Below are 18,660 nucleotides of genomic sequence, written 5' to 3'. Positions count from 1 at the left end.
TGGCAAGGGATACCATGTTTTCCCTCATATGAACCCATGTATATTGTCTCACATTTCCATTTAATTGTCTCCAAATATCACATAGTTCAAACTTCTTAATGAAATGAATAAGATGTTTCTGAGACGGTAAATGGGGTTCAACATGGTTCCTATCAATCATCTTTTCTGTGCAATTAAAATCTCCCCCCAAAAACAAATAATCTTCTTCTGAACAGCTTTGTAAAGTTGTACATAATAAATCTAAGAAAAGCAATCTTTCCATAGGAAACGTTGGAGCATAAACACAAATAAAAACCAAAACATAGCTTTCATAGACAGCTCTGATTTTTAATAATCTTCCTTTCACAACTTCATCAACTACGTAAGAGATTGGACTAAAATTCTTAGAAAATAACACTGCAACTCCTGCACTTATTGAAGTGTTATGGCTTAAAATTGTTAACCCCTCAAATTCTCTTCCCCAGTCTGCTGCATTTCCCCCATCACTATGTGTTTCCTGTAACATTAAAATATCAAGATTCTTCTGTTTCATTAATACATTTAGCATTCCTCTTTTCTTAATGTCTCTAGCACCATTTATATTCAGGGTTGCTAGATTAACTTCACTCATGACCAATAGGAAAAAGCCCACAAAACAAAAAAAACAAACCCCACACTCATTACTGTGGAAAATGAGCTTAACTTCTTAAACAACATCCTTAAGTTTCTCTACATTCCTCACCAACTTTTTTAGACGATAGACTTCTTTATTTGTAAAGCATCCTTCAGCCATAAAGTTTCTTGCTTTCTCAACAAACTGTGTTGTATTAGGGAAATAGTCTTGTACACACACCCCTCTCTTATTCTTCGTTGACTTAAGGAACAATTTTATCTCTTCACTATCATAGCTACGAACAGAGAAGTCACTCAAAGACAACGCCACACTGGAATCTGATGATTCACTATCACTTTCAGTTTCATGATTGTTGCTGTCATCTAATTCAGCTTTCTTCCCAGTTTTTTTATTTTGAGATTCATCAATCTTTTTTCTTTTTAGAGGTGCTTTGAACAATTCTATTTGTGCCTCCATTTCCATGTCCACACAATCAATTCCACTCTTCTTCTGTACAACCTGTGTTACTTTTCCAATAGTAACATCTTCTCTTTCTTTTTCAGGATGTTTTGATCGTTTTACATCAAATACACTATCAACTTGGTCTTTCTTTTCTGAATCTATACCTGTCACAACAACAGATTTTATTTCAGCTATCTCCTTACAAGTAACCACTTCAGTCTCACTATGATTATCACCCTGCCCCTCCGAGCTCAGTGAAACTATACCAGCTTCCCCACCACTCGTACTTGGATTGGAAACCGTCTCTTCTTTCTCAGTGACTTTTTTTTCTGGGCAGTTACGAATCAGATGTCCTAATTTTCCACAACCGAAACACTTCGTCTTTGCAGTTGTAACAAAAATGAGGTAATCGAAATCATCGACTTTAAAACTAAGTGAAAAATCCAACTCGTCATCATCCTGAATAATCATGTATGCAAATCTCCTGAAAGACACAATATGTTTCAACAGGGGAGAAGCCGTGTTAATCGGGATTTTTTTTATTGGGGACACCAATTTTCCATAACGTGATAGAGCTTCTGTTATTATCTGATCATTGAGAAAGGGGGGAACGTTGGATAAAGTGACCCTCTTAGATGGTAGTGAGAGGGGAAGAACCTGTACAAAATCACCACCAATCACAATTCCACTCTCAACTACTTCATTCACCTTTTCAACGTTACTAAGAAAAATCACAGTAGCGTTATTCATCCTCGATGCGGATAGAATAGATCCATGTCCCACAACTTCACTGATCGCTAAACAAATATCTTCTATGCTCGCCGCAAACTCCACTTTCACCGCATGACGCCGAGTGAGCGTGGACAAACCCTGTGTAGCTGGGGTCGCCATGCTCTCCAGGTAAAGCCCGGTAGCACGCGGCCCAAACCACACACACAAAAAACAAAAACTACTACAAAACTAAAACACAAACACACAAAAAACAAAAACTACTACAAAACTAAAACACAAACACACACACACACGAACAAAAAGGTAGAAAAGAAGCAAGATATTTCGCTCACCACACTCCACTCGCACCACACCACTCACGCACTCAACACCCGCACCGGAAGTGAGAGAGAGAGAGAGAGAGAGAGAGAGAGAGTCCTGCTGAGTCAGATAAACTCAGTGAAAGCAGCAGCGACTGACAGAGGCTCAGAAGACATGAGTGCATTTCATTCTGTGTCATTCGGAGCAAAGCTGCACTGCAGGGTCAGAGTTCAGAAGTTAATCTTTGGTCAGAAGAGCAAAAGCAGATGGATAGACACAATCATCTCTGGAGGAACGTAAGTCCTGCCTTGAACTCACCTAACAGTAATTCATTAGATGATGCCATGAGTAATGCTCATTACAGGAAGTGTGTAAATCTAGATTAGTAACAATGTATTAATGACTGGGTTCTCACTGGAGGCGGTCGCTCTGCCGGCGGTGTCTCGAGTGGCGGTTTGCGGCGGGACCCATGGAAATGAGCTTGCAGGCGTCTACCTGGTGAGAGAGAGGCTGAAGAGGAGGGCGGATGGGACAGAGCCGGTTTCCGTGGTAACGGTGATGTCGAACCCACGTGCCACGCAGCTGTGCGTCCGTTACGTGGAGACGGACCTGAACCGCTGCTTCACACGAGACGCGCTCAGGTGAGGCGCCTGTTTACTCTGAGTGCTGAAGCCTGAGTTCATTTAACTGCATGAACAATTTGATACTGTTAAGTGCTTTGACACAATCTGTATTGTTAAAAGCGCTATATAAATAAAGCTGACTTGACTTAACAACTGCCATTTCAGCTCGCCATAACGGGTGGAGCTGACTGCTATATAAGTCAACGCTAAATGCTATTGACCATGGCATCCTCTTGAATCGACTCAAATGTGTAGAGGTTCAAGGACATTACAGTGGTTCACTTCTTATTTAAAGGTTAGGACTTTTTCAGTAAATATCGGCTCGTTTACCTCAGCTTCTGCCTATACCGCCTGTCCCTTGTGGTGTTCAACATTGTTTTATTCTTGGCCCTTTATTGTTCTCGCTCTACATGCTTCCCCTAGGCTCCATTTTCCAGAAATATAATATTAACTATCATTGCTATGTCAATTACCTCCAACTTTACCTTCCAATTAAACTTGATAATGATTCTTCTTTACAACGGATTGTCTCATGTTTTGATGAAGAACTTAGATGGCTAATATTTTTTGCAACTAAACGCTGACAAAACTGAGGTGCTTCTGCTAGGCCCAGCTGCACTCAATAGTACTCTTACAAGTAGGTTAGGTTCCCTTAGTAACAACTTACAACACCATGTAAAAAATCTAGGGGTCTATTTCGATCCATTACTACAATTTGACAAGCATGTAAACACGGTTGTAAAGAGTAGCTTCTTACATCTCAGATCTGTCGTGAAATTAAAACACTTTCTCTCTCGAAAAGATATGGAAATTGTCATCCATGCATTAATCTCTTCCAGGCTGGACTATTGTAACTCTCTGTATGTCGGTCTTCCTCAATGCACTCCATCTCGGCTTCAGATGGTTCAGAATGCGGCAGCCAGATTGTTGACAGGAACAAAAAAGAGGGAGCATATTACTCCTGTTCTTGCTTCATTGCACTGGCTCCCTATCAAATTCAGAATTCATGTTAAGATCCTTCTTTTTGTATACAAGACATTGCAAAAGTCAGCCCCGGATTATATCTGTGATCTTATCCAGCCATGTGCAACCTCTGGGTCGTTAAGATCTTGTAACTAGCTTCTTTTATCAGTCCCTCGTTCTCACTGTAAATCCAAAAGTGACTGAGCTTTCGCTGTTGCTGTCCCTAAACTCTGGAACAGTTTACCCCTCATTATCAAGGCCTCTCCATCACTCTGTGCATTTAAATCAAATTTAAAGACACATTTTTACACCCTTGAATCACCCGATTCGCTCACACAGAATACGCCATCAGCGCATTCACTTACACTGTGCAGACAGAGCGAGAAACATCAACAAACTGATCTTCCTTCCTAGTATTGTAATACATTCAGCACTCATCACCGCTGAGAGAAGCCTCACCTCAGCCAGATCTTCTGGAATTTGCTGCTGGCTCTGATGGCTCTGTAGTGGTTACACATGAGATATAACTCGTTTTGGGTAATCTATGGGCAGTCTTTGGTCTCGTAAATGTATTATTTGCTCCAGAGCAAAACTGTTAAAGAGACGACTTGGTGTGTCTGTGTGCAGAGAGAGAGAGAGAGTAAATCTGCGCTTTCTCCGAGCTGCGATAGAATGAGTGATGGTAGTTTATGAGCGCTGCCAGTACACAAGAATCTTTCTCAGCATGACAGCACTGTCAGAAAGAGGCATGTTAGTAAATAAAAATAAAAATCCTCTTGATTTCACACCTTAGACAACCACCGATGCCACAGGTCAGACCTGGAGCAGTGAACAGATGGCATTCTTTATTCATTAATTGACACAAGGGCGATGGTCACTGGCACGCATTCGAGAGCTGTTCTTCTATATCATGAAATCTGCATGAGCTTGTTTCACTGGGCTCATCTGACAGATCAGAGTCAGGAGCAAGACTCACTAAACTTGAGCAAATGATAGTGTTTGATTCAGTTGCTCATTACAATATCACAGCACATGCCAGAGTCATATTTTAACTTCAGTACAATTGAAGAGTTGTGGGCATATTCTGACTTTCTGTTTGTCATTCTGTCTGTCTGTCAGCACACCCGTCTCCGAGGCCTCGCCGTATGAGATGATCCACTCTCGGGAGCTCAACACTCTTCTGGGCCCTAAAGGAAGCCCTCAGGCGGTCGACCTGCTATGTGACCTCCACAACACCACTGCAAACATGGGCCTGTGTCTCATCACGTACTCTGACCACGACTGGATCTGCCTGCACATCTGCAAACACCTGCAGGCACGAATTAATCTGAGTAGTTCCCTTGCATGGTTGATATATTTTATGGTAGAACATATTTATGTCCAACTTCTGTCAGTATTTGTGTTTTTCAGAGAGAAATGGCCTCCAGTCCCGTCAGATATGTTCACTTTGATATTCCTCTCAATGAAGCCTATTCTCTGGATTCGGTGGGGAAACACGGATTTGGTGAGACACTTTATCCGAAAGAGTTTGTCCTTCACTCATTTCATTCATTCTCCAAACAAAGCTAACTTACTAGTTTATCAGCATCTGTCTGGCATCACACATACTGACAGAAATGTCCTGTTGCTCTCTGCAAATTCAGTTATTTTGAAGGAAAACTTTCATCAGTATAAACAGTTGATGTCATTTATATGAGCTCTTAAGGCCCGTTCACACCAAGGACGATAACTATAAAGATAACGATAAATATATAGTTCTAAAAATCATTCTCAATATTAAAGAATAGCAGAGTGCACACCACAACAATAATGATAAAAACACAGCGACACGATATCGTTGGAATCGCTTTCAGAACTATTTTTTTCCAGCTGATGAATGATAAACACATTGACATCCAATCACAATCCATCGTACTATTTTGAGGTCGAGAATTTCAAGCGGCAGATGCGCGTGCGCTTAGAATACACAGATGATGTAATTTGCTGGTGTGGACGCTAATATCGTTATCTTTATAGTCATCATTCTTGGTGTGAATGGGGCTTTAAACATTGACTCTGCAGTGAAATGCTGATTCAGACACTTCTTGTACAGTTATGCAGCTAATTTATGGATGGACTGAAATGCTTGACTGTGCTGGAGTTCGCTATGAATCATATTCATTAAATAGGCTCTAAGCATTCAAAAACATTTATTCTGAGACTAACATTGCTGAAATGTTGGGCAGGAAAGCAGTGGCGCCTGCAGCGTACATGCCGCTCTCTTATCATCCCCAAACACAGCATGATCCACGCATACATCATCCATACATAAATCCATCACAGCAAAGCCATGCATCGGTGTGTTTTTCTTTTTGTTGCTACTCAGCTTTTTCAATTAATATTCCCCATGGATAAGGATGTCAAATAAATAAATGCAACATTATCTTTTAAGTGCTATAACTGGCTTGACGCATCTCTTTTCCTCTCAGCGATGGAGATGGGGCCGCAGCCTCACGGCATCGTCAGGTCTGTTATATTCAGCGCGATGCAGGAAGGAGTTCAGCTGATGCTGGACTGGATCTGTCAGTTCAACTCAGGTAGGTTTTCAGCTACAAATCCCAGCAGATGTCTGTTTGCTGTGTGTGTGTTTTCATGGCTTGCGTTCATCTCTGTCTTCAGGGACCCTGTTTGAAGGAGGATGGGTTGATGTGTACACAATGGTGAAGAATATCAACTATCCACAAGACCCTGAAACACACGAGATCACGGCCGCGGTCCATCCTGACCTACAGGTACAGAAAGATGATGATCGGAAACACTGCTCCAATCACAGAGTAAACACCCTCCCTCTTATCTTTTCCCTCCGGCAGGACAGAGATTTCTGCCTCCTTCATCCCGGAGACCCCATGTTCCTGTCTTTCTCAGGGGAAACACTGCGCTACAAAGGGAAAGAAGCGCTCTATCCGTTCTTCATAAACGAGGGAGCGTACTATGAGAAAGGCATCGCTCTGTCCCTCGCCAGGAAGAGAAGAGTGGAGATTCCTTCTGTTCGCTCAGAGACGCTGAGATGAAGAGACACAAGCATGAACATGAGCTCAAGAGGAGTTTATTACTGATGCCAGGGAACACTGCATGTGTCAAAAACAGACAGATATTTTAAGACATTCAGAAAAACATACATTCACTGTGTAAATAGTGCACAGATGATGTTTTTATAAGCATGGACACAGATCAGCAGTCTGTGCAGTTACAGAGCACTGTGTGAGATACTGTATCCCACAATGCACCTGACACCACCGTCCATCTCCAATGTGACAAATGAACCGGAAACAAGCACTGATACATTACCACACATGCTAGCAATCACCAAAAATAAATGTACTGTATAGAAATAAATGTATAAATATGAATAATAGTAATAATGTCAAATTAAAAAGCAGCACACTTTAGGATTACTGACTCTTCACTAAAGCTAAAACACAAGAGAAGTCGAGCTGTTTCTAATACAGAGGAAATCTGACATCACAGATCACACAAACACTGAGTGAAAGTAGATCAGTGCTTCAACTATAAGACACACACTCGTCAGTTCTTCAGTTTGAGTGCTGTTGCTGGAGTTTAGACTCTGTTCCTGTTCATTTATCAGTTACACACCTCATCTTACACCTGCATCAGGGTCCAACACTAACACTCGCCAAACATGGGCTATCCTGCGCAAAAACACAACTTCACATTTAGCAGAAAATGTTATGATGAACTGCATTTATTAAACATTTATAAGTAATCATTTAAAAATATATCCAAAAGATATGCATTAAATAAACTTCTCTTAAAGAATCTGGTCATGACTTCCTAGTGGGCAATTCACCATCAGAGAAACGGTAATCCTATTGCCACAGGGACAAAACATCAGTCTGAAAACATGCCAAATACAGTTTATGGTTGGTACTATTTTTCTCTTTTTATCCCCTACCATTGCAAAGTGTGAATTTTGGACCCTCCCATCATGAATCTGGATTGAGTCTCTCTCTCACACACACACACACACACACACACACACACACACACACACACACACACACACACACACACACACACACACACACACACACACACACACACACACACACACACACACACACACACACACACACACACACACACACACACACACACACACACACACACACACACACACACACACACACACACACACACACACACACACACACACACACACACACACGTTGGTTTTTGTGGTTTATGGGGACTCTCCATAGGCGTAATGGTTTTTATACTAAACAAACTGTGTGTGCTATTGCCCTACACCAACCCTACACCTAAACTTAGCCTCACAGGAGACTTTGTGCATTTTTAGATTTTCAAAAAACTTAATTCTGTGTGATTTATAAGCTTTTTCTTTACCCGTGGGGACCTGAATTTAGGTCCCCACCAAGACACGAGTCCCCATGAATCTTTATTCAGGTTTAAGTCCCCACCTGAATAGAAAAACACACACACAGAAGTAAGGGCTCATTATCTCTTGAAAGTGCATTTGACATTCTCAGAACAAGATTGTTTTTCTGACTAGCAGGTGTCTCTCTTCAATACACACACAGTTTTGTGCACTAGATTCACGGTTGGTTGTGGATCCGCTGGGGTGATTTACGCGACTCTGTAGGCCGTCATGCGGTAGTAGCTCTGACTGTGGCTTCGAGCCGCCCACACCAGCAGAGCAGCAGCCATCATGTGCAGCGGAGACGCGATGAGCGCCAGATACAGCGACCAGCCCAAAGCCCCGTCCACACGATCCGGCAGCTCAGACACACGGTGCAGCAGGTCCATCCCGGCCAGAAAACAGCACACCGTCGCCAGAGAACACAGGCCTGAGGAGAGGAGAACCAGCACAAACCTCCTCAGAACCAGAGGTCTGCTACACTCTTAAAAATAAAGGTGCTTCACGATGCCTTAGCAGAACCTTTTTTGTCTAAATGGTTCCATAAAGAACCTTTCTGTTTCACAAAAGCTTCTTTGTGGCAAAAGAAGGTTCTTCAGATTATAAAAAGATAAGAAAGAGATGGTTCTTTAAAGAACCTTTGACTGAATGGATCTTTGTGGAACTAAAAATGGTTCTTTTCTGGCATCGCTGTGAACAACCTTTTAAGAACCTTTATTTTTAACTTGGGTTCGTGTTAATGTTTAATCAGTAGCTTGGGGTTCGGCTGGGGTTTGTAGCTAAAGTAAAACTATATGCAGTAGGCTACGCTGCTTTCATTGACGCATGCAAACAGAGATCGGAGAAACGCAAACACTGTGGTGCAGAGGAACTTTTATTAATAAAATAGCTTCGATACTGACTCACTACATTATATTTCTCAGCAATGACTGGGTAAAATCGCTGTAACTTCATTGCTTGTAAAGAGAAAGAGAGACGCAGGTAATCACACAACTTTTATTCCCCTCTCTCTCACTAATTAAAATAAATGCTATAATTAATTCAAATATATGTGAGCTTACCGCACTACTTGAAGAATGCTAGAATGAGCCATAACTGACCAAAATGACAGTCATTTTTACCCTTTGCCTGCAAGTCGTGCATTAAACTCTTAAGACCCATGCTAGCTGGAATATTGCTTACATTTAACGTGTGCATGCCGTTTGTTGTGTAGGATATATTTACAATGGAACTTGTTTTGCTCTTGTGCCTGATCTTGCAGTCTTTTTGTCACAACACGGCAAACAGCATTGATTGCGAAATAGCAAACAGGAAAACTCCTTACATTTCAGAAGGAAAACTGCTCGGTGGAAGAATTATGATCTTTGACATTACAACAATTAAAAAACTCTGCAGAATTTGAGACCGTGTTGTGCCTGTTCGTAAAATTTCATAACTGGTAAGTGCTTTTTTGCCTTGTGTGTTGAACTGGCCATGAGCTTTGATTAATCTGTTTCTTTGTATTTGTTTACTGACCGTTGCATGCAATCGCGAAATACAGCATATTTAAACAAATTGTTGTGAAAATCAATTTTGGGTTCGGGCTTCAGTTTAAAGACCGTGCAGAGCTCTCCTCAGAACAGAAAGCTCCATCTCTGACCTGCGAGCAGATGCAGGAGGCCGATGAAGAGTGCCGGGGTCAGACTGCCACACAGACACGCACAAAACCCCATCAGACCACCAAGAACCACCAGACCCAGAGAGACCAGCGGCAGCAGGAGCTGACAGCGCCACAGATCTGCACAGAGGTTCAGACGTGTGATGTGTGAAGAGCAACCCAATGATGAATCACACACACATTACACCAAGAAAAACAGACATGAGTGTGTGTGTGGATGAGGCAAGATTTGTATCAATGTGAATTATTAAATAAATAGCTCTGACTGCATGAGCTGCCGTTGAAACCAAAATAATGACTATAAAAGCACCAGTGTTTTCAATAAGAGGCCGGAAAAGTTAAATGTACATATAAGGAACAGCTGGAGGACCAATTTGCAACTTATTAGGTATAATTGTTTTCAATTGATTGTCCAATGAATCCAGAACAATGTGAAATCTCTGCACTCAGTCAACACTTAGATCAGTAAACATTGTAATTACTTCAAATGAAAAGAGCAGGATCTGCTCTCACTTGTAAACCTAATTCATGGATAATGTATATATATATACATACATACATACACACATATACATACATACACACACACACACACACACACACACACACACACACACACACACACACACATACATACACACATACACACATACATACAAAAAGCACAAATGGATCATCAGAATCAAACGTTTCACCTCTAGGTTTCCTCAGTCATACTACAATTAGAATAATTTATGAATACTTTCACAGGTGCATTTTAAAGGGAAGAATTGGGCCTAATGATCATCAGGTGGAAACTCTAATTAAAGCTGCTTCCTATCACAAGCATTTAAGACTTAGTTCACACTGCAGGCTAAAGTGGCCCAAATCCAACTTTTTTGCCCAAACGTGAGCCATATCTGATTTTCTTATGACAGTCTGAACAGCACAAATCTGCTTTTTTCAAATCAGGCCCAGGCCACTTTCATATATGGTCCTAAATCGGTTAGAATCGTTTTGCAATGCGACTTCAGTCTGAACGGCCATGTTGCATTCCATGCAATGTTTACGTCATTGAAATGCGGCAGACGTCACAATTCTGCGCTGGAGGATGCGGGAAGATTAAAATCACAATGGCAGACAATATATAGACAATAATATCACTTCGTTATTTAGGCTCCGATTGCACATTAAATTAAAAATTGCTAAACACATGCTAACACGAGCAAACACAGTGCGCTGCGTCTGACGTCACGTCGTCTTCTGCGTATGCGGGTCACTTCAGGGCCGTATACGCTTCACACGTGAGACTGATGGAAGTCGCATTTAAATGACAATGTAAACAACAGCGCAAAAAAATCGGATTTCAGCTAAAAATCCGATCTGAGCATTAAGACCTGCAGTGTGGACTAAGTCTTACAGACTAAAAATCAACAAATCCCCAGCTAATACATCAAAACTCCACAATCCCATTACTTCACAAAACATCAGTACATCAATACACACAAACCACAATCTACAAAACACAAAGACCAAATACATTTTTTCATTTTCAATTAGAATAAAAACGTGGAGGGTGATATAATGGGCCGTTCATTAAAGGTAGTAGCTCACTTCAAACTCACTGTACGGAACAAAATAGAAAGGAATGGGTTTTGTTTGTTTTTTACAACCAGAACAATTATAAATAATTAAATCATAACTAATGAAAATGAGGAAGATCAAAATCTTCATTAAGGCTTACAGGAGACATGGATTTTAACCAAATATCCAATAAGCTCCACATTGCAAAAGTTCTCTTTCTACATTTCTGCCTCTTCTATTATTTATTGTTTTTTTCACTACCTATACAACTCTTTAATTTCAGGATTAAGGTAAATGTGTAGTGACTGCTGAATTCACATCACATCTCCTAATGGCAGATTTATGTTCACTAATACCAGTTTTTAATTGGACGAATAGTTTTTCCAATATACATTTGTGGAAAAAGGCATTTTAATATATAAATCACACCTGATGATCATTAGTCCATGTAGGGTAAACATACCTATTAAGCTTACCAAAATCTACATAGAGACCTTTTTAGTGCACAAGATACTGGTTTCAGTACAAAAGTTATGTTAAAATAAAATATTAATCTCTCACACAAAAGTATTTAATTTTACAAACCCGATTCCAAAAAAGTTGGGACACTGTACAAATTGTGAATAAAAACAGAATGCAATGATGTGGAAGTTTCAAATTTCAATATTTTATTCAGAATACAACAGATGACATATCAAATGTTTAAACTGAGAAAATATATCATTTTAAGGGAAAAATAAGTTTATTTTAAATTTCATGGCATCAACACATCTCAAAAAAGTTGGGACAAGGCCATGTTTACCACATGTTTCTTCTTTTTATAACAGTCTGCAAACGTCTGGGGACTGAGGAGACAAGTTGCTCAAGTTTAGGAATAGGAATGTTGTCCCATTCTTGTCTAATACAGGCTTCTAGTTGCTCAACTGTCTTAGGTCTTCTTTATCGCATCTTCCTCTTTATGATGCGCCAAATGTTTTCTATGGGTGAAAGATCTGGACTGCAGGCTGGCCATTTCAGTACCCGGATCCTCCTTCTACGTAGCCATGATGTTGTAATTGATGCAGTATGTGGTCTGGCATTGTCATGTTGGAAAATGCAAGGTCTTCCCTGAAAGAGACGACGTCTGGATGGGAGCATATGTTGTTCTAGAACTTGGATATACCTTTCAGCATTGATGGTGCCTTTCCAGATGTGTAAGCTGCCCATGCCACACGCACTCATGCAACCCCATACCATCAGAGATGCAGGCTTCTGAACTGAGCACTGATAACAACTTGGGTTGTCCTTGTCCTCTTTAGTCCGGATGACATGGCGTCCCAATTTTCCAAAAAGAACTTCAAATTTTGATTCGTCTGACCACAGAACAGTTTTCCACTTTGCCACCGTCCATTTTAAATAAGCCTTGGCCCAGAGAAAACGCCTGTGCTTCTGGATCATGTTTAGATATGGCTTCTTTTTTGACCTATAGAGTTTTAGCCGGCAACGGCGAATGGCATGGTGGATTGTGTTCACCGACAATGTTTTCTGGAAGTATTCCTGAGCCCATGTTGTGATTTTCATTACAGTAGCATTCCTGTATGTAATGCAGTGCCGTCTAAGGGCCCGAAGATCACGGGCATCCAGTATGGTTTTCCGGCCTTGACCCTTACGCACAGAGATTGTTCCAGATTCTCTGAATCTTTGGATGATATTATGCACTGTAGATGATGATAACTTCAAACTCTTTGCAATTTTTCTCTGAGAAACTCCTTTCTGATATTGCTCCACTATTTTTCGCCGCAGCATTGGGGGAATTGGTGATCCTCTTGCCATCTTGACTTCTGAGAGACACTGCCACTCTGAGAGGCTCTTTTTATACCCAATCATGTTGCCAATTGACCTAATAAGTTGCAGATTGGTCCTCCAGCTGTTCCTTATATGTACATTTAACTTTTCCGGCCTCTTATTGCTACCTGTCCCAACTTTTTTGGAATGTGTAGCTCTCATGAAATCCAAAATGAGCCAATATTTGGCATGACATTTCAAAATGTCTCGCTTTCAACATTTGATGTTATCTATATTCTATTGTGAATAAAATATAAGTTTATGACATTTGTAAATTATTGCATTCCTTTTTTTATTCGTAATTTGTACAGTGTCCCAACTTTTTTGGAATCGGGTTTGTATTTTAAATAACAAAAGCATTTCAATTAAGATATACATCATTAAATGCAAAAAAGTCCGGCTGTGCTTAATGGGTACATTTCTGCGTTCTTTAAGCACACCCCTGTTCCCATTAAGCTCACATCATGTCTTATTAAAAATTCTTGTTTATTTTAAGGAAAACTTTTAAAGAATAATTGTAAATATATATTTTTGAAGGTACAAAGTCACAAAAAAAAAAAACAGAACACTAGAATCAAGCAACAACGCACTCAAGTCGATCAGTTAAATTTTCATAGTGAAGTGTCATTTAAGCACATTGAAACATCTAGACTAGTCCACTTTCAGCTAAACGACATTCAAAAAAATAAATTAAAACAAACCAATAAAACATTTAATTCATGGGGATTAATACAGAAACTAGCCTCATTATGAAACCTCTTGTTAAATGGATATAAACGTATCTATAGTCTCTTGGGGAAGTCGTGGCCTAATGGTTACAGAGTCGGACTCGTAATCCAAAGGTTTTCCACAGATTTACAGTCTGGAGAATTGATGCTAGTTGCCAAAGATCAGAGCCAGTCTGTGGATTTGAGTCGACAGAATCCATAGAAAACGATTAACTTAAAGTGACAACCATCAGTTAATATTTAAAGTCTGTTTATGAAGTATTTACACAGATGTTCAATGTAGAAGAGCTTAAAGAGAGCACACTGAGATTAATGGGAGCAGCAACACATTTTTAATACATTTCATGTAATATTTATTAAAATGACAGGATTTTGCTAAATAAATAGTCTAGGTCATGTATTAAGTTCATAAATATTTTAATATGAACAACTATTATTAACAATATCTATGAAATAATATCTTTCTTATTGATGTCACGTTGAAGCTGTGTGAGTTTCAGAGTAGCGCACCCTTTAAGATCACCTTAAAATAATATGAAATCTTTAAAAATTACAGCACTGTAAAACCACAGACCAGCAATAAACGGTCAATGTATAATATTATGGATGTAAAAGTACGAGCCAGTAATGCCTGTGCAGTAATATGTTAGCGTAGCACACAATCTTCTACAGCTAGTCAGCTAACTGTGTTCTGTAGCATCTGTGCTGTGTTGATAAAACTATCTTTTGGATTTCATGTAATTATTTCCCACATCCAAGTTCCCGGTTATAATATGCAAAAGTCTGAACATTAATCTCTTATTTTTACAATAAGTAGTGAAATTTACCCCAAATAAAGTCTAAAAAAAGCACATTTAAGGGACTCCTCTTTTGGTGAATGTTTTTAGACAGTTTTCAAAACGGCCTCCAGACAGAGAGAACACACGGAGAGCCGTATCTCAGCGTGCAATGCTCTGAATGACTTCCAATGAGAGGAGGTATATAGTAACAAACATATCAATTGGTTAAGACATCAAGTAGGATAATAAATTATTTTTTATTTTTATAATCTGATCTCAAAATTGGAAGTGTGCTTAATGGGTATGTTTACCCCAGGGGCGTTTCCTCCGAGGAGGCAAGGGAGGCAGTGTCTCCTCAAAGAATTGGATGAGAAAATAATCAATATTACAAACATAAATCGCAAATGTGACTAAATATGGCACTAAAAGTCTAAAAGTCACTTGATTTTATAAAGTAACGCTGTCAAACAACAACACCCGCAGGTAAAGTTACAGCGGAGACTTGCCTCCCTTCGGCCCATAGACTTAAAACAGAGACCCTAAAGCATGCGGTGGCTTGTCTGGAGGCTCATTGAGATGAATGGGGAAAGTCACGTGAGAGGAGTCAATGCCTCCATCGCGCTATAATTGGATATGATCGGTTATGATTGGATGTGATTGGTTCCTGCGATAAATCCCGCCTCTTGTTTTCGTGCGGGCTCTCGGACTGAATTAAGAAAATAATGGCATTATTGACTAATTATAAAGCAAGTAAACAACTCTCGTGCTTAGATATCACTGCTTTGTGTGACGTCAAAATAAAACTTGAAACGGTCTGAAAACATGATGACCGTCAGCTTTGAGTGAGCATTCAGTGATGAAATGAAAGATATATCTTTGTGTCTGTGTTTACATTGCTTTTATGACAATGATGACCAGAACATAATTTGACTTTTAAAAAGAACAGCTGAACATCAGTTCACAAATAAAAAAAAAATATTGGTAACATTTTACAATAAGGTGTCATTTAATCTAATATGAACAAACGATGAGCATTTATTACTGTATTTAGCCTTTAATCTTTGAATACATTAGTACAAATACAGTTCATTGTTAGTTCAGTACATAAACTAATGTTAACAAACACAACTTTTGATTTTATTAATGCATTAGTAAATGTTGAAATTCATATTAACTAATATTAATAAATGCTGTAGAAGTAGGCTATTGTTTATTCTTATTTCATGCTAACTAAAGTAGTTAAGTAATGTTAACTAATGAAACCTTATTGTTTCCAGAATATTGTTCAAATTGTTACTGCTTTAGTTATTATTAGGCTAATAAAATACAAAATATAATTATATGTGTTCTCTTTTTTATGTAATATTTATTTACCCAGGAAAATGTGACAACATTAAGTGTAGCAGGGACACACACACACACACACACACACACACACACACACGCCACTGGTTTACCCTATTGTTTAATCATTTTAATTCTAATTGTTAAATTACTGAGAAAGCAGCCGAAATGTATGATGACCCATTGGTGCTTTTTGTATAATAAAACATTAAAAAAAATCATTAAGTTTACAAGTGAGTGCAGATCCTGCTTTTTTTTTTTTTTCATTTTAAGTAATTAAATGATTATGTAAAATAAAGCTTAATTTCTTTGCAGCAATGCTTTGCATGTTTCTCACACAAAACATCACTCACAGCACATCTGACCCGCTCCAGTGCTCATATCATCACTAAATGTTTCTGTAGCGCTAATCTGATAAAAAGACTAAAAGGCATGAACGTATTAAGACTTCATAGATGATTAACATCATTTTCTATAAAGCTACTTTGAAATAAATTTAGAGTGTTTAGAAGCAACCAGAAAATAAAATGCCAATTAATATAAACCCATTACCTGTGTTAAAAACACATCACCAAAGACAAAGCGTTCATTTATGTGTCGTTTCTTCACCAGAAAGCACTGTTTATCTCATTCGCATCTTTATGTGTTTTTACTGCTGCCTGTCATGTTATTTCTGACTGTTTGCTTATCTTCAGTAGAGATTAAAGCGTGTTTGCTCACAGGTTCGTATCAGATCTTCTCCGCTGTTGTGGTTTCCAGGCTCTTTGTATTTTGGAGTGAACTGCTGAGAGAGAGTGAAGCTCACACACTCCATCACCATCTTTGGATCTGAAACACACAAGCACTCTTATTCAGAGACAACAGTCACAACAATAATGCCGACCATAAGAGAAGCTGATAATAACGTTTACCGGGTTCTCTGTACCAGTGCGCGTCCGCGGGCGTCTGGACGCATCTCCACCACAGCCCGAGCGTCCCGTTCATGCGGAACAGCGCGTCGCTGACGCTCTTCTCGTCGAAGTCTCCGTCCAGAAACTCGTCCTGCAGCGCGCGCAGCTCCGAGGCGTTGGGCTCCGTGCGCACCGGCGGGCTCGTGTAGCGGAACCAGTGCGGAGAGGCGATGGACACCGACAGATACACGGAGGCCAGCACGCTCAGAACACCGGCGATCACCAGAGCCGTGGCGTGCCGGTTATCCACCATCGCGCCTCTCGATAAGCGCAGACGCGTCGCGATGTGTTTGCGTGCCCTATTTTCCGCCCATCTGCTTCACGCCATCTGTCAGCCTGAGAATAAACTCCACGGAGAATCGCTCTCAGAGTCCGCGGTTCAGTATCAGCGTGCTGATCAGAGTCAATGCCTTTATGTGCTAAAGATGAACATATATGTGATGTTTACAAGCAGACGTGTTGATAAATACACGCGATTTCCTGTAAGATTTAGAGCCGGCAGCAAGGCTTCATGGGTAACGTAGTCCACTACAATAATTCTTCTAATATAGCAGCCTAAGCCATTTCAGACCTGATTTAGAGAATATTCACTTGATATATGCTCTTCTCAAATACAGAAATGAGTCTAAAAAAACAAGATGTGTGCAAATTATTTTTATTAGTCTTCTATTTTCATTTACATTTTTATGACTTTAATGTTTCAGTCCTGGCATAATGTAATTCTTATTGCATTAGCCATTCTTACAGTATGTTTTCTTTTCAAATTCTTCAAAACTAGTTCAACTCTACACAAATTCTAGTTCATTACGAGTCCCCACTCCACGGATCAGTCAATGAAATAAAGAAAGATAATAGCATTTCACATATATTTTTAATGTTGTGTATAAACTATATTTATTTTTGCTTGTACATGTTAAAGAAAAAAAAAATCGATAATAAAAATAAAACTGTAATACTAAACTGTAGCCACTAGATGTCTGCATAACCTTTTAAATATACATATGGGCTGTAATATCTAGATGTGAAACAAGACACTAGTTTCAAATAGTTTTTACTATAGTTTTCATTAGTTTTCATTTTAAAGTCATACTTACATATTGTTTTTTTTTTTACTTTATTTACATATGTAATCCAAAAGTAATCAGATTGCATTACTTTTATATTGTGGTACTTGGATTACGTTACTGAATACACTTTTTTTTAATGAAGTAATTTGTAACAGAATACCTTTTAAAAGTAACCCTCCCAACCCTAAAGACTCTCCACGGACCACAGCAGGAGAACTGCAGAAAATAGCAGAGATTGGAAGTAACAGAGTACAAATACTTCCTTACTGTACTTAAGTAGATTTGTCTGGTATCTGTACTTTACTTCACTATTTATTTTTCTGGCTACTTTTTACTTTTACTCCTCACATTTTTACACAAATATCTGTACTTTCTACTTCTTACATTTTTAAACCAGGCTGGTTACTTTAGTTTTGGTGGATCACCATTCGATAACAAATCTGTAATACATCATTAAAGTCTTGTGTTTGAGTTTACGTCCTCGTCTCCGTGTTCCTTGTTCCTCCCTTCTGTGTGCACCGTGACTAATATATATATATATATATATATATTTTTTTACCATGTTTATAGTGAACTGCAATATACCTTTTTATCTCACAAATCCCAGTTCCATGACAGTCTCATGTGACAATCCCATCAGG

General features: G+C 39.3%; 2 protein-coding genes across 4 annotated transcripts; one reads left to right on the top strand and one right to left on the bottom strand.

The window, feature by feature from the left end:
• Window positions 1-2,485: 2,485 nt before the first annotated feature.
• LOC306870503 (N-acyl-aromatic-L-amino acid amidohydrolase (carboxylate-forming) B-like) lies at window positions 2,486-6,722 on the top strand (the record flags this gene model as incomplete). The annotated part of the gene is made up of 6 exons (XM_079417813.1): window positions 2,486-2,727; window positions 4,792-4,987; window positions 5,083-5,176; window positions 6,141-6,248; window positions 6,331-6,443; window positions 6,522-6,722. 6 exons carry the CDS (start codon window positions 2,486-2,488, stop codon window positions 6,720-6,722), a joined length of 954 nt encoding a protein of 317 aa, XP_079273939.1.
• Window positions 6,723-6,742: 20 nt separating this feature from the next.
• On the bottom strand, window positions 6,743-17,455 carry LOC306868466 (claudin domain-containing protein 1-like). 3 transcript variants are annotated; one of them, XM_079414645.1, is made up of 5 exons: window positions 16,914-17,449; window positions 16,723-16,830; window positions 9,747-9,884; window positions 7,826-8,537; window positions 6,743-7,680 (listed from the first exon to the last, which is right to left on the bottom strand). In XM_079414645.1, the coding sequence occupies exons 1-4, from the start codon at window positions 17,203-17,205 to the stop codon at window positions 8,317-8,319; spliced, it is 759 nt and encodes a 252-aa protein (XP_079270771.1). In that variant the 5' UTR covers window positions 17,206-17,449; the 3' UTR covers window positions 6,743-7,680; window positions 7,826-8,316. The 3 variants fall into 3 exon arrangements, with proteins under 3 accessions (XP_079270771.1, XP_079270770.1, XP_079270772.1); XM_079414644.1 differs by having other exon boundaries at window positions 7,830-8,537; XM_079414646.1 differs by having other exon boundaries at window positions 7,401-7,680; window positions 7,868-8,537; window positions 16,914-17,455.
• Window positions 17,456-18,660: the final 1,205 nt, after the last annotated feature.

The sequence above is a fragment of the Barbus barbus genome (assembly GCF_936440315.1).
Source record: "Barbus barbus genome assembly, chromosome: 1".
Lineage (NCBI taxonomy): Eukaryota > Metazoa > Chordata > Actinopteri > Cypriniformes > Cyprinidae > Barbus > Barbus barbus.
Note: the sequence above shows the minus strand (reverse complement) of the source record. Positions and strands in the feature narration are given on the sequence as shown.